The 16603-nt window shown below is 37.3% G+C and overlaps 2 protein-coding genes across 2 annotated transcripts in view; one reads left to right on the top strand and one right to left on the bottom strand.

Annotated features, from left to right (window-relative positions):
• Nucleotides 1–16603, bottom strand: part of LOC133525968 (arylalkylamine N-acetyltransferase 1) — a 60345-nt gene that overhangs the window by 40367 nt on the left and 3375 nt on the right. The gene's annotated exons all lie outside the window — the stretch shown is intronic.
• LOC133525966 (uncharacterized) lies at nt 11212–15018 on the top strand. Its single transcript, XM_061862414.1, has 2 exons — nt 11212–12165; nt 13908–15018. Exon 1 carries the CDS (start codon nt 11213–11215, stop codon nt 12158–12160), a length of 948 nt encoding a protein of 315 aa, XP_061718398.1. The 5' UTR covers nt 11212; the 3' UTR covers nt 12161–12165; nt 13908–15018.

A 16603-nucleotide genomic window follows, 5' to 3' on the forward strand; every position in this document is an offset into this window, starting at 1 on the left:
CTTTCAGCGCAGTGCAAGGGGTGCACCCGCCCGATTCATCCCCTACAGCGATGCCGTGGAGCTACGATCTAAACTGGTTTCAAGAAGATACGCTTGCCACAATACGAGTACACACATAACATAAGTAATAGATTTTCAAAAACAACTGTAAAATATAACAATACATATGTATCTTCGAATTTAAACTGTCGTGATACTAATACTAAACTAATTTTGAAAAAATGTAATCCAGACGGACGGATCACTATTTCACTCATGTTTTCTGAAGGAATTCTAACAATTAACTTTAATTACCGCAATAAAACAAAACGAAAGAAATTTCAATAAAATAATACGAAAATAATTAATTAACGAACATCAATTGACAGTTCAATCGACAACTTTTTTTTTGTAAAAAAAAACTTTGTAAGATCCGGTCCGAATTGCGGATACTACTGTTTGTCAACTATAGTAGAGATCGTTAAAAGTAGTTAAGTAGAATTATTTACTGCGTAACAATTGCGTAAATTTGTATAAGTTCATTGTTTTGGTTGTATAATAAAATACGTAAAATATGGTGTTTTCATTAAATTTTAAACTTTTATTTCATTCATTAATTATTACGAATGAAGACTCGTAGGGTGTTTTGGAATGATGCGGTCTGACTTATTTCGGGGGTCTATTATAAACCGTTGAATTACGAATGCACTTTTTTTTGTCTCTTTCTTTTTGCTAATGACGTGAAAGGGATAAAGACAATAGAATCCAAATATTTCGAACTTGTATTAGGCCCTGCACGTTGAAATGACATTCGAATCTAAAGGTCACTTGAATGCGATTTTGCTCACTGTTTTTAAGCAGCAAATTACCCTTGTTCGAGCTGCTGACGTGAAAAGATATTTCCATTCAGTCATTCGTGCCAGCTTTCGTGGATCGACCTGTATATGTAGCTGCAATTTAGTACACGTTGTTGAATGTGCATTTTTAAAAGCCAGATTTGACACATTTGCGACCTTCAAAAACCAAGAAGTAAAAGTACCTAATTGATAACGACTTAGCCTGAGGGCGATACCTGGGTGCGAAGACAAGATGGCAATCGTTAACGCTCCGTAACGAACGAAATGCAACTGTCTCTGTCGCACTAATATGGAAGAGTGATAGAGAGAGATAACTACACTACGCTACGGAGCGTGAACGAATGGCATCTTGTCTACGCACCTAAATATAGACGCTATGATATGACGGAGCGACGCGAATGGCGCGTGCAAATTTAACAACCATAGCATGCCGAAAGAGAACGTTTTTACGTCAGTGAGGAGTATGATGCGACCTTGAGCTGTCAAACTTTTAATTTGTTTGACAGGACACCTTTATACGTGACTATTGTCTACTCTGTGGTATTAGTTTAGTAGCTCGTTGGTTACTCGTATTTTCTTTTCACTGGCGTTTGTATGCCCCGGTGAGTGCAATCAAAACATTTCTGCTCTGCATGTTTTGCCAAGTCGTTAACGGACTTTATTTACCTGTTTTCTTGGGTTAGATTATTTATATTCCGTAGAAAAATAAGATGGAAATATGGCAGGTTTTTCAATGTTAGAATAGTACATTACGATACAAGTGCGAAAAATAGGAAATGCGAAACGAGTGGCGATAAATTAAAACACGACCGAAGGGAGTGTTTTAAATCGACACGAGTTGCGAATTACCTATTCGCACATGTATCGTACAACGTTTTACAGTACATATGGCCCTTTAAATGTTCGACACAGTAACGTAATATGCTACTTCTCGCACTAGTGCTATAAAGTAGCCCCATATGTACTGTAATAGTGGTTAAGGTATATTCTAAAAAAATATAATTTGAACCAATTTGACATTGAAGTTGTTCGAAAGGTCGGTCGTGATAAGTAGGCACTGTACTTATGTACTATACTAACGAGAGAAATCTTTTGACACAACCATTTGGATTTTAAGAGCATGCTTAAAAACGGACAATTAGGTATATGAAAAATAATGACACCCTTAAAACAGTGTCAAAACAGAAGATAAATATAACAATATTATCCTCCCTTCTTTTCCATTAGAGTAAATAAGTACTAACTGTTAATTACTCAAGAATGCTTTCTACATTATTTCTGAGAACAAACGGCCTTTCCAACATATTCTGATTCAAGCTCAGATCACTTTTTTTCCCTTTTGTCATAACGCCCTATATTTTGTCAGTTCTTACACAACTGTATATCTCCATAAAAGCTTTAGAAAAATAATGCCATTGTAAATTATTAGGATCTAACTGCAATTACGTAGGGTTACTTTAACACTGTCTGTAACATCTTTTCAATAAACATTTAATTTTGAATCAGGATGACTCAACGCTAGACCGGGCCGGGGCCAGACCGAGGCGGCCGACATCTGGTGCTTTCCATAGAAAACGAAGCTCCTGAAGCTCAGGTCCGGCGCCGGCCCGGTCTAGCGTGAGTCATTGGGCTTACCATATCTTTGTTACTTTATAAAAAAATTTATGACGTCTTACAAAAAAATAGAAGTAACTATTTATTTGATTTGAAATTTTGCATATACATTGCATTAGCACTGCCTACGATTTGGTATATTCATAAGTACATGCATCATAATAATTGTGTGCAGGTTTCACAGTCACCTTCAGAGCGAGCGCCTCGAGTTCATTATGTCACTGCCAAGGTATGAACTCGTGACCTCAATCAACATTTTACTCTACTAGTTTCCGACCGAAGTTTTGGTTACGGTTTCGGCATAAAAATCATGTTTCTGCCGTAGGTTCGGTTTCGCACAATAATTCCCCGGACCTTTCTAACTCGCCAGAAACACAGGGACTTCACTTATTTTTAAGCATTTGGTTATATGAATGTAACTATGCATTTATGCAATAAGTACGTGTTTTTAAATAAATTATGTTTATTTTTTTATTTTCGGCAGTGTCCGATCAAAGTTTCGGTTTCGGCAGAAAATTCATGTTTCGGCCGAAGGTACAGTTTCAGTAATTATTACAATTAAATCTATAATACCGTTTAAAAAAACATATCATTTCATTGTTGTAACATAACTCGTTTGTTCCGCAATACTATACCTAAATAACGAAACGGCTAATATTTTTAAGACTTCTAGGTAGATAGGCCTATATTCAACCGTTCCGTTTTAACCGCAAGTTAATAATTCATTATTCATATAAAACGATATAATTGAACAAAGCTCTGATATTGAACAAAACCTTGTTGCTAAAGGAAATGCCTGGTCGCATTATAAAATATCCGTTGTCCCTTTGCCTATAAAATAGTTTCGTAGACATAGGTGTACCTATAATTATATGTAATTTCATGTCAGTAGGGTCAACTTTACGGGTCATTAAATCAAAGAATAATAAGAGCAGAGTTTTTAATGCTAGAATAAATGTCTATTTGCTGCTTACTGCCTTACAATGCATAAAATTTATGTATGTCAAGAGTTAGACATGCTCGCTTAAAAATGTTACAAATAAAACTTGAAAAATATCGATTCTCGGATCAGCGGCTGTAGCACGCACGTCGCATTTTTACCACTTGTCACGTTCTAACAAATATGGAAGTGCGAAAGTGACAGGCATAGTGACAAGTGATAAAAATGCGATCGTTCTCTGTAGAACCGCGCGCGGCTGGCTGTGGAACTGTGTGCGGCTGTCGGCAGATTCGGATACCGCTTTAAACTATTGATTCCTATTTCTATTTCTATCTACTAGTTTCAAGTGACGTTTTTGGTTGAATAAATTTCACTTTTGACACTGACAGATCAGTATCGTATCGGAAACAGAGCGAATAACTGAAACTCGAATTGACCTGTCAGTCGTATCAAACCAGACGTGGAGGCCAATTCGAACTCAGAAATTGACATATTTTTCTCTCTCTCTCTCTCTTGTCCGAGCCGATTTCCATTAGCAAGTACTCAAACGTAAGAACTCGTAATAAACACTAATCAATGTGTAAACAGGCCCAATGTGAAGGCCAGCAACACTTGTCCCTAACCCGTTACATCATTTATTAATTAAATAAACCTTTTCTTTCTTTAACAATTTTAATAAAAAAAACACGATCAACAAAAACGATTATATCAATTTCTTTGTAGAACTTCCGTAACCGTACACCGAACATTAATGGCGGTTAGCGGACAATTAAACGACTTATGTCATAGTTACTTTTAATCAATTGTAAGAGAATATTCGGTTTCATTTGCCAAAGTAATGGCCTTTTCATATTGACACTTAAGAGGGAAGAATAGCTTTGCGATCCTAACGATATGATGATATCTAAAATGTTATTACAAAACATTTGGAAATTTTATGAACCCCCAAAATTTATTGTTTTTTTTTTTCTATTTTTGTGTGAAAATCTTAATAAATGTTCATAGAACACATCTACTTACCAAGTTTGAACAGTATATAGCTCTTATAGTTTCGGAAAAAAGTGGCTGTGGCATAATCGGACAGACAGACGGACATAACGAATCTATAAGGGTTCCGTTTTTTGCCATTTGGCTACGGAACCCTAAAAATCATGGAGAATCGAAAACATTTAGAAGCGGAAAAGCATTTTCTTGGACGGTCACGTGCTATACATCCCTCTTAACTGCAAAAATAAGCATGTGAAACTTAACTGATTCTTTTTTGTTGAAATTGTGTTTTTCGGTATTTTCTATTTTTTTATCTAGATACCTACTTTTCTTTAGATAGAAACGTACTATACATCAAAACTCTTCTAACGAGCCAAAAGCCTCATTATTTAGCATAATTAGAGTTCCTGGTTGGTCATAAAATATCAGTTTATCAGACCACCTTCATTATACGATAACATTGCATTGTCACAGTACTACCTAGGTACATCTACCATATACCTACGTAAAGGTTCTACCAAGGTAATAAGCAGGTACTAGTACCTAGGTAGATACGTTTGAAACTGCTTCAAATACTGCTTAGTCCAATTCAAAATAGTATATATAGATATATACACAGTGTAACATGCAGAACCCGAAAAATTGGAAGCACGCACTTCTGAGGCCAAAAGAAGGATTTTTCTGAGTTTAGTCAATATCGGCAAAAAAATTTTTTTTGTGTTTCTTTTTTCAAATTTTTGTATGTATTTGAGTTAAGTTATAAGAAAAGAATGTTATGGTAAAACTGGCACTTAAAATGTTTTTTTTTTGTAAGACCTAGTTTTTGCAAAGGTTAGGTTACTTTTGTCACTTTTTGACATCAATCAATAACGATATTTAGACTACGCCCTATAATGGCATCATCGACATCATAAACGCGTTTTCCAGTAAATTACAATAAGAAGATGTTTTTCTTTTTTTAATTAACATATGACATTTTAGTCTCTAAATGTGATCAGGAATACACTGTTAAAATCTTTCGGTTTCCTCAATGTACACCGTGTATTTGAGTCACCATTCATTGCATAATTGAAATATAAATTTATAGTGTCAGTGTGAACGTAACTTATTTCGGTATGCAAAAAAAAAATGCCAACGGAGTTCTTATTACGGACTTTGTCAATATCATTATTATAGTCCGCTGTACAAAAAACGTCATCGCCGAACTCGTTTTAGATCTAACAGAAAGAAACATTCGTGTCACAAACCGAAAGAGCATATCTTTTGTTAATTATTCCATTATGTATTTTTTTTTATATTAGATGCATGTTTTTTATGTTAGGTTTGAGTTCACATACAAAATAGTCTTCATTAAATCGCGGACCAGATATTATCTACCTAAGAATATTAGCAATATTTTCGGTCATTCTCCAAATTTATGCCTGCGTCTGAACTCCGTCAAATTATACTAAATATATGAAAAGTTTGACGCAATTGAGCCTGACCGCAGTCATATAATTTGAGAATGACCCTTTCATCAATGGTTCATTAAATTTCACTCGATTATTCATATAATTTAATTTAATTCCAACCACTACACTGTCAAATAGTGAAGTCATTCATTAAAACTGTCAAAACTAATGTAATTTAAATTGATAGCTTGGTATACATTTATTTATACTTTATGTTGATATTTCGCTATTATGAATCTACGTGACAAAAAACCGTCTCTTTTTAACACCGCGGGATGTCATTCCTCTTAATTATAAATAAAACTTTACTTTCAGGATTTCTTTTGTAGTAACTTTTTGAAATTGGTATTTTATGGCATTTTGTTTGGTACACTAGGTACCTATATAGTAAACACCCCTATAATGGAACAGGCACCAGTAATGGGATGGTATAGACAAATCCTGTAAAACATGTATTTACCATCAGTTTTTAATCGCTGACAACATTTTACCATAAACAAGAGCCAAAGAGCTGCTTAAGTTTAATTTTTCATTCATATTAGTTAGTTTGAAAATTAATGGCACCATACATCCCATGACTGGAGCAAAAAACCATAGTTTTAATTGGTTAATAATATGAAAACCAATTGCAGTAACTTTCATTCAATACATATAAAACACAAAAGACGAATTGGACATTCAACTTTTAGTAGTAGTTTTACTTTTTGTAGTAGAAATTTTACAGATGTCGGTGAAATATCAAAAATACTCCAAATTTTCTCTTAAATGTTCCATGATTGGTAGGTAATTAAAAGATGAAGGTGACTCTAAATTATTATATAATTCCTATAACTCTTAGGTAGGTACGCATAGTTATTATCTTGGTATTGGTATTTAAAATACCAGTAAAATGTATATTAACTGACTTTTAAATAATCTACTATAATAAGTATAACGTATAATACCCAGGAATTGATCTTTGCATAGATTTAGACAATGGTAGGATTCTCCCGAATTTAATATCTATTGAGTCTGAACAAGAAAAATTAAGTAACTATACCATCAATGACACTGACCCAAAGAGTGAAGTAAGTGCACTGACCTGCGGATCTTGTCAAGATGACAATCGTAAATATATCGACAAACGACAAACGAAAAAAAATAGGGCTGACAGATGAAAAGTTACAAGAGTCGTAAGTTATTTTCATATATGATTTAAGGTTCGATTGACGTTTTCTACCAACGATTGTCATTTTGGCTAGACCCCCTGGAAGCTGACTGTCTACTCAAACCTAGACCATGTCACGATTATGATCGCTAAACTTACTAGGTTCATAACCGTCTTCCGGTCAATTCAAATGTCAAAATCAGAACGCTGTTCCAACTTCCGGGTGCCTGGGGTGAATTAACTTTTGACATTTGTTAACCTTTCTTCCGCATTTGTTAATCTTTGTATTTTTATCATAAATTATCAAACAGACAAAGAAAGTAAGGTGAACCATGTCCATGGTTAGAAACTAGTATATTAAGTCTATGGTTTTAGATGCGTCTTCCCAGTCTTCCCTTACGTCATGGCCTCCAATAAAATAGGCACGTAATGCTATTTGCTCTGTCCTAATATAATTCATTTAATCATAATGTAGTGCGTGTAATTTAAATAATTTATATGTGCTGTCAGTTGTGATATAAAATAATAAATGAACATTATTCTCTGCTCTTCTCTTATCTGGCTCTTTAAGTTGCAAGATCTGCAGAGCCATCTGGCGTACAGGTATATCAGGGCGGCTACCGGGAAAATCGAAATTCGTCAATTGCGGGTCCGGGCGGCCGTGGCGTTCGACACTTCAGAGGGCCTACCGCGAACCACGTTCGACGTAATGCCTCCCTGTTACACTTTCGTGCGATTTTCAAGTGCGACAGAGAGGCAACACGTCGAACGTGGTTCGCGGTAGGCTCTCAGTTTTCTGTAGAAAGTATCACGTGATCATCGATCACCCGTCAAAGAAAACGAAGCGTCGGAAGCTTCGTACCGGACCCAGGCCGTTCTAGCGTGAGTCATCCTTTATTTACAATAAATCAGGCTTTTATCACTAGACGACCGGAGATCTTGTAATACCCTGTGTTTGTTCAAAAAAATAACCCCTTATTCATAAGCGGCATCTATTTTGTCTCTTTCTAACAAACAGAAATGTCAAAATGGCATAGGATAGGAACAACTAACCACGATTTGTTATATTAGACAAATGTTTATGAATAACGCCATTAGTTATCCAGAACAAGATCAAGGGAAAGGGTCTTGTTCTTGACATTTACCACAATACCTAGTATCTACATAAAATGTTTACTGTTCTTATCTGGGTGCGTAGAAAAAATTACAGTCGTTAACGCTCCGTAGCGAATAAAAGGCAACTGTCTCTGTCGCACTAATATGGAAGAGTGATAGAGACAGATAACAACGTTATGCTACGGAGCGTGAACGATTGGCATCTTGTCTACGCACCCTGGTTCTTTTGCATTCACCGCTTCCTTGCTCGTGTATTTTTATAGTCGGTGCACACGTATCGTTCATTTATTTTGACACACGCGCAAAAATATAATTAATACAGTCTCGGAATTTGCGGCGTGTGTAAAGATAATTACACGATAAACTGCCTATTAGGTCTAGATACGATATGGATCGGATGTCAGTTTGGAAAGTGACGTTTCTTCAAACAAAAACGTCACTTTTACATTATGCAAAAAAAGAACAATTTTACATCACTTTCATGTAAATTTTACATTGTAACAAAGACACCCGGTAAGCTGAAGATAGGTAAGTATATTATACTTGTTTACCGCCGAAATAGTATATACGGTCACGACCACATTTGGAAATATCGATAGGAAAAAAGTACCAAAAATAATACACGACTATTGCCCATATACATCCATATATTAAGGTAGTGTATACATATTTTTGGCACATTTTTCGTACCGATATTTTCAGACGTGACTGTACAGACAAAGAATTTAATTTCAGGAACATTTCGTACCCTTTCACAGTGACAATCAATAAGAAAGTCACTAGGGACCTACTATTGTCACTGTGAAAAGGTACAAAATGGTAGTGAAATTAAATTACTAATTAAATTACCAAAATAATCGACATGTGAACTTCAAAACTATTAGGTCCACCATTCCACGAATCCTATATTCTTCGAATCTCATAAATTGGCTTTAGTTGAAAAATAATGACAACGGAATTTTCGAGAAGGACACAGTTTTTGCCCATGATCTTGCACATCTAAGTCCAGTCGTCGAACAAAAACATTCGATCGGCTACAATCATGCAAAAAAGCCGGAAGACGAAGTGTTAAGTAACTGGTCTAATTAATTCTAGCATGTAGGATTATAGGCATACACCTAGTGTTGGTAGGAAATCGAGTCTTGAGTCTAAATTTGAAAAATTCAACGTTTTTACTGAAAGTTCCGAGGCATTAAAGTCTCAAGTCGAGTTCTTTTTTAAGCGCAACTCAAAAGGATACGAGCTGTCGAATAAAGACTGCGTCAACAATTTTGTAGGTTTTATCCAAATTCAAGGAACAGTCTAGAAAATAAGCGTTATTGTATGGTCTACCTATCCCATGAAGATAAATATTATAGGACATAATAATATCCTATGTGTGTATCACAAATTGACTAAGTCCCACATTAAGCTCAATAAGACTTGTGGCTGTGGGTACTTAGACAGCGATATATATATAATATATAAATATGTGTAAATACTTAATAACGTAGAAAACATCCATGACTCAGAAACAAATATCCGTGCTCATCACACAAATAAATGACCTTACTAGGATTTGAATCTGGGACCATCGGCTTAATAGGCAGGGTCACCCACTAGGCCAGACAGATCAGACAGGATTTAGTTTTTTGAAAAGGACTCAAGTCTCTACAAAAGAGTCCGGCCATAACAAGCTAAAAAAAAACTCGAGTTTCGACTTAATTATATGAGTCTGAATAACACAGTCGAGTCTTAAAGCAGGGGACTCAAAGGACTAGAGTTAACCAACACTACATATGCCTAACGACGGACCGCATTTGGGACTGAGTTATGTATGACGAATACTTATTTATTAGGCCCACGCGTTTAATGTTCATTTTGATCTACCAATGAGTAAAAGTATGACAAATATCAGTGAGTAAAATACAGGTTGCGCAAAAAATAAATATAAACATTATCTTTTATATTTAATTTTATGGGATTTTATACATGTATAATATTATTATCATCTTCTTTTCTTAATGTGTCCGCGGCCGACAAAACGTCCCACTGTGTCGCTTGCCATAAGCAAGGTGTCAGATTATTCGTATAAAGATACAAGCAAATCTCGTCTCGGCAAGCGACAAAGTGGGACGTTTTGCAGGCCGCGGTCACAAATGTAATACTTATTAAAAGTAATGTCGGGCATACGTATAATTATACTCAAGCTTGTCCTCGAGGTTAGCATTTATCACATGTAGTAACACATACGGTGTCGCCATTCACGCACTTTATTTCGGAGACTTAGCGGCAAAAACATTTGCTCAAACATTTTTTTTTTTTTTTTGGCGGGTATATTGTAACTTATCTTACCTGGCTTCTACCCGAATTCGCGCCATCATTCACATTTCAGTGCTCCGCCACTCCGCACGTGAAAAATTACGCCGCGAATAAACGAATAATCATGGTCAAACGTACACGTACGAATTCAAATGATTATGAGTGCATTGCGAGAAAAGTTAAAAAACTCGAACGCATGTTAATTCGTGCACGGCGTAAACGTAGTGATCGACAAGGATCTGCCGCATCGCTGTCGCCGTCTTCCGGATCACAATCGTCGTCGTCCAGTTCATCTTCGTCACGGTCCAGGTCAGCTTCACCGCGCCCGCGGCACCGCGCACCCTCAAGACCTCGTTCGTCGCAGGAGCCGATAATCATTGAAGGTAAAACGCTCACCTAACCGTTTCTTTTGTTCGAATAGATCGTTAATAGTCGTTGCAATGGACATAAAATTAGGAATGCGGGCAGCTCATGGGGCTGTCACTTACCTAATATTGTCACGCAAGGTAGCATTGCAGTCGGCACTAAGGCCAACATCTCTGCTACTACGACTGCGTCATTGGATCATTGTAATTCCTAGACGTATTGAGCGTTACCTTTCTTCAACGGTACAAAGCATTGCAGTCCGCATTGAGGCCGACATCTTTGCTATATATTTATTTAATAAAACATAATATTGTACCGACACCCGTTCTTTTGGGCATATAGCAATGCAGTTAGCATCTAAGGCTAACATCTTTGCTTTTTTTACTACAACGTCAGATCGTTGTATTTCAGACGTGCCCGACAACGAACAGGAATCCAGTGTAAGGGTCATCAGATGCGCGCAGCAGAGAGCCCAGCAGCGCCTGCTCCACCGCTGACGAGAAGGTCTGCGCCTGCTTTACTTTCGACAAGCGCCGAGCCAGCCCCGACCCCACAATTATGCGTCGCTCAGGAGGTAAACAACTCACCAACATCGTTGCCGCTAGGCGAGCCAGCTATGGACGCCTCTGACGCAATGGATCTCGACGAAGATCTCCTTAAAATATTAGGGGACGACCCCTCTCAAGTCAGAGTCTACGGCAAGGAGATCAGACCTGATCTTGCAGTACGTTTGCAACATATAGCTACTAATGGGCTAGGTAAAGATACACGTAAGGAACTTTTAGACAGGTACTTACCTCCTGCAAATAGCGCCTTGATTGATGCACCTACCCTCAATCCTGAGGTAAAAGCCGCCGTCCATGAACATGTCTTTAAGAGGGACAAAAGCATAGAAATACGACAGAAACAGATTTCATCTGCAATTTCCGCCTTATCAGAGAGCCTTACCTTGCTCTTGACTGAACAACCAAAGAACACAAAGCTGATACAGCTATTAATGGACTCTTGTAAGATTCTATGTGACAGTCAGCACGCAGAATCGTTAGTTAGGAGGAACTTTATTCTTCATAACTTAAAGAAGGAGCTTAAAGACGAATTACAAACAACCAAAATTGACAAGTTACTCTTCAGTCAGGAACTTGCGGAAAAAATAAAAGCCGCTAAGGCCATAAATAAATCAGGAGATGATTTGAAAGCCACACCATCGACCTCAGGTCTGCAGGCTAAGAAGAACAATAATAATAAAGTACCCCCCAAGAATTTAAACTGGCGAGGTCCTCCCCAGAATTATTACAGGCCGAAGGGTACTCAGAGGACGAAGGAGCCTGCACTGAAGAGCCGTCGCGACAACTCCTCGAGAAAATCATCGCATCCGCATCACAGGCGCAGCACCCGCCGATAGATATGGTAAAGTTTGCCGGCCGCTTAGCTCACTTCAGCTATCACTTCACTTCAGTGGTCACTTCTAACTAACGACAAAATTATACTCTCGTGGATACAAGGTTATCAAATACCCTTTTCAAGGCCTGTCGTACAGCGTACGCCACCTGCCCCTAGGGCGTATTCTGATTCAGAGAGAACACAGTTCCGACATTCTGTTAGCGACCTACTATGCATAGGCGCCATTTCGGAATGTCAGAGCTGTGAAGGCCAATTTATATCCCCAGTTTTTTTGGTACCTAAACCGAACGGAAAAATGAGATTTATCTTAAATTTGAAAGAGCTAAACAAATTTATAAATACAAAACATTTTAAACTTGAAGACCTACGCACGGCCTTGAAATTAATATCTAAGGATAGCCATATGTGTAACCTAGATCTCAAGGACGCGTACTTTTTAATACCAATACATGGATATTTTAAAAAGTACCTTAGATTTACTTTCCAAAATAAATTATATCAGTTCAATGTCTTGCCGTTCGGTTTAAACAACGCACCTTATGTTTTCACTAAAATTATGAAGCCAATCATTAGTCTGCTTAGATCTTGCGGCTATCTGTCCACCGTGTACCTTGACGATTTGTTATTGATATCTAGGTACCCTAATACATGTCTAGAAAATGTATCAGACACTATAAACCTTTTACAATCCCTAGGTTTCATTGTAAACCATGAAAAGAGTAATTTAACGCCTCATGCGAGTTGTAAATTTTTGGGATTCATCATAGACTCAAAAAATTTAGAGGTTACTTTACCACTGAAAAGAAATTGAAAAAATTAAATCTGAAATGAACACATTCCGTAATTAGAAACGTTGTTAAATTAGAGATTTTGCTCGTGTTATGGGTTTACTTACTTCGGCATGCCCAGCTGTCGAATATGGTTGGCTTTACACCAAAGAACTAGAGCGTTGTAAATATTTAAATGTAATTGATGATGACAATTTTGATAAGTATATGACAATTATGATAAGTATTGTCTAGAGATCTATAGTGATGCCTCAACTATGGGATGGGGGGGCCGCCTGTGGTAACGACCGGGGTAGTGGGTTGTGGAGCGCCGAAGAACGCTCACAACACATAAATTATTTAGAGATTTTGGCCGCCTTTTTTGGACTTAAAGTTTTCGTAAAGTCTTATCATGACTGTCAAATTCTGTTAAGAATTGACAATACAACGGCTATTTCCTACGTTAACCGCATGGGTGGTGTACAGTTTCCACACCTTACAGACGTAACAAGAAAGTTATACTTTGTTCGCATCTTACATAAGCTCTGCTGATAATGTTATCAGCGTCTGCGATTATGTAATCGCAGACGCTGAATCTCTTCGAGTCTATCCAGATATAGAGTGGGAACTGTCACAATATTAGTTTCAAAAAATTGTAAAAGAATTCGGATCTCCTTATATAGATATTTTTGCAAGTAGAATTAACAAAAAATGTAAAAAATATATTTCATGGCACAGGGATTCTGATGCCTTTAATATAGATGCATTTACAGTGCCGTGGTCAAGTTTCTATTTCTACGGCTTCCCGCCTTTTGCAGTCATTCTTAAGACACTAAGAAAAATAATAAATGACAAAGCTCACGGAATTATCGTAGTCCCACTTTGGCCCACTCAACCGTGGTACCCATTGTTCAAAGCCTATTAGCTTCTAAACCTTTATTTTTTCAAACCGAATAAAGATCTTATTATCTCTCATTCCAGCAACCGAGATATTCACCAAAAGATTACCCTGGTTGCAGGGATCTTATCAGGACGTCGATGATGAAGAAATTTGTACCAGAATCTGCAATATGCATTATGCTGGCCTCTCTGTCAAATAGCTCACTAAAACAATATGATTCTTGTCTCAAGAAATGGTTTTCTTTTTGTATTAATAATCAAGTAGATGTTTACCAAGCATCTGTTCCAAATGTGATTTCTTTTTTAACTGATTTGTACCACTCTGGTGCTCAATATGGAACACTAAATAGTTGCCGGTCTGCTCTTTCATTAATCTTAGGTGCAGACATAGGCAATGATAATCGTATGAAACGTTTTTTCAAAGGCATATTTCGCTTACGTCCACCTTTACCAAAATATAGCATGACCTGGGACACATCTGTAGTTCTGAACTCTCTTGCAAATTGGTATCCAAATGCAACTCTTAATTTAGAAAAAATATCGAAAAAACTTGTAACGCTTCTAGCTTTAACAACAGCACATCGAGTTCAGACTCTTTCCAAAATTAACATTAAGAACATTGAGTTTCATGTCAATGAAATTCATATAAAAATTCCAGATTTAATAAAAACTTCGCGCGTTGGTGTTGCACAACCAACTCTTGTTTTACCATATTTCCGAGAAAGGCCGGAAATATGTCCATGTGCTGCTTTACATTCTTATTTAGATGTGACAAAAACTCTTCGTAGTAGTGATGTCCTATTTGTAAGCTTGAATAAACCACACAGAGCAATAACTTCCCAAACCTTAAGTAGGTGGATTAAGAATACTTTGCAAGAATGTGGTATTGATATATCAATATTTACAGCCCACAGCACAAGACATGCTGCGACGTCTAGGGCTCATAGATTAGTAGTCAATTTAGATGTAATAAGGAAAACTGCTGGGTGGAGTGGTACCTCCAGCACGTTTGGACGCTTTTATAATAGAATTATTGTTAAAAATATCAATTCCTGTACCTTGGCAAGAAGTATATTAAATGATTCATTGTGTGACAATTAACAAGGTGATAAAATATTGTTTAATTATTTTCTGTTTGATCTTACAGTTGTCCATAATTGGACTAAGAATACATTCTCTTTATAATGATTAACCTGACGTTTTTTCATTCCAAGTATCATTCCTCTCAACATCTACATGTGATAAATGCTAACCTCGAGGACAAGCTTGAGTATAATTAATGATTAAACGAACTTACCTGAAGTGAAGTTCGATCATAATTATACGATTAGCTTGTCCGAAGAGGTTAGCATCCCACCCTCCCTAGGTAAACCCCTAGAGAATTGAAAAGAAGGAGTGAAGATTGCCTCTGAACTAAATGATGGCGCGAATTCGGGTAGAAGCCAGGTAAGATAAGTTACAATATACCCGCCAAAAAAAAAAAAAAAAAAATGTTTGAGCAAATGTTTTTGCCGCTAAGTCTCCGAAATAAAGTGCGTGAATGGCGACACCGTATGTGTTACTACATGTGATAAATGCTAACCTCTTCGGACAAGCTAATCGTATAATTATGATCGAACTTCACTTCAGGTAAGTTCGTTTAATCATTAATTATGTCCACCTCCACCTCTAGCGGCATCGGCATCCGCAAGACGCGACCTAAGCCCTCCTACACATACACCCGCAACTCGACTGGACAACTCCATTGCGCATCGTGTGACCGCATCTTCAAAACAAAGTTTGGTTTTGCGAGCCACATAAGGGCATTTCATAATCCGGACAAGAATTGTTGATGGAGTCGCCATTGCCGGATACGGCAAGAAAGGAGGACTGTACCGTGCACCGTGTTGAAAAAGCGATAAAAAGGATGACCTTTTTGTCGCTCTCTAGCTGTCTAGCTTTTTTTACTAGCTCCCTAGTTATCATATAAATATTCAACTATTAACCTACAGATCAAAGGTGCGATTTAATGACGCAGATCGTGCGTTAAACAGCCAGATCCTTTACCGAGACCATCCGGAACCTCGCACAAACGCATCCGGACTATTTGCATAAAGGATTTACCAGCGGACTTCTGATGTCATACGTATGGCCCGAGGCATTGTTATTGTAGAGTGTATTTAAATTAATATCCTTTACCATCGTATTTTCACGGAAACGTACGAACGTGTCATGCTATTTCAGTCTCAGTACAAAAAGTACTGAGGTTGACTGAAGTAGCATGACAAATACGAACGTTTCCGAGAACGATGGTAAAGGATTAGGTATGCACTGTAAGTACCGCTATATTATTACCGTTCGAAAGTACATACTTTAGTTATCTAATAAATATCGCCTATTTAGAATTGAATCTAAGTTTTTAATCAATTAAAAAATGTGGAACCATCAGGCTACGCGTATGCTGAGACGCAGGCGACGCAGTTCTGCGCAGGGCAGAGCAGATTATGTAAAGTATGGAATACAGAATGCTATCGGTACTGTGTTTGTATAGAAAACCAGTTCCCAGTACAGCACTCCCTAGTATGGAACGTCCATGAGCTACGCACGCTGCGGCGCAAGGATGTTTAATATTTTACAAAATTTGATCTGCACTGCGCTACGTGGAACTGCGACGCCTGAGTCTCACTCTCAACATACGCTTAGCCTCATCATCTAAGATTGCCATAACGAATTTCGTTTTGCGTATGTTGGCAAGTTAGCAACTTCTAATTCTAGGATTAAGGAAACTCAATTCGAAA

Source organism: Cydia pomonella, chromosome 15 (assembly GCF_033807575.1).
Source record: "Cydia pomonella isolate Wapato2018A chromosome 15, ilCydPomo1, whole genome shotgun sequence".
NCBI classification, from domain to species: domain Eukaryota; kingdom Metazoa; phylum Arthropoda; class Insecta; order Lepidoptera; family Tortricidae; genus Cydia; species Cydia pomonella.

What these genes read in the sequence shown, in the direction of transcription:
- LOC133525966 (XM_061862414.1), top strand. Translation starts at nt 11,213, where the DNA reads ATGCGCGCAGCAGAGAGCCCAGCAGCGCCTGCTCCACCGCTGACGAGA.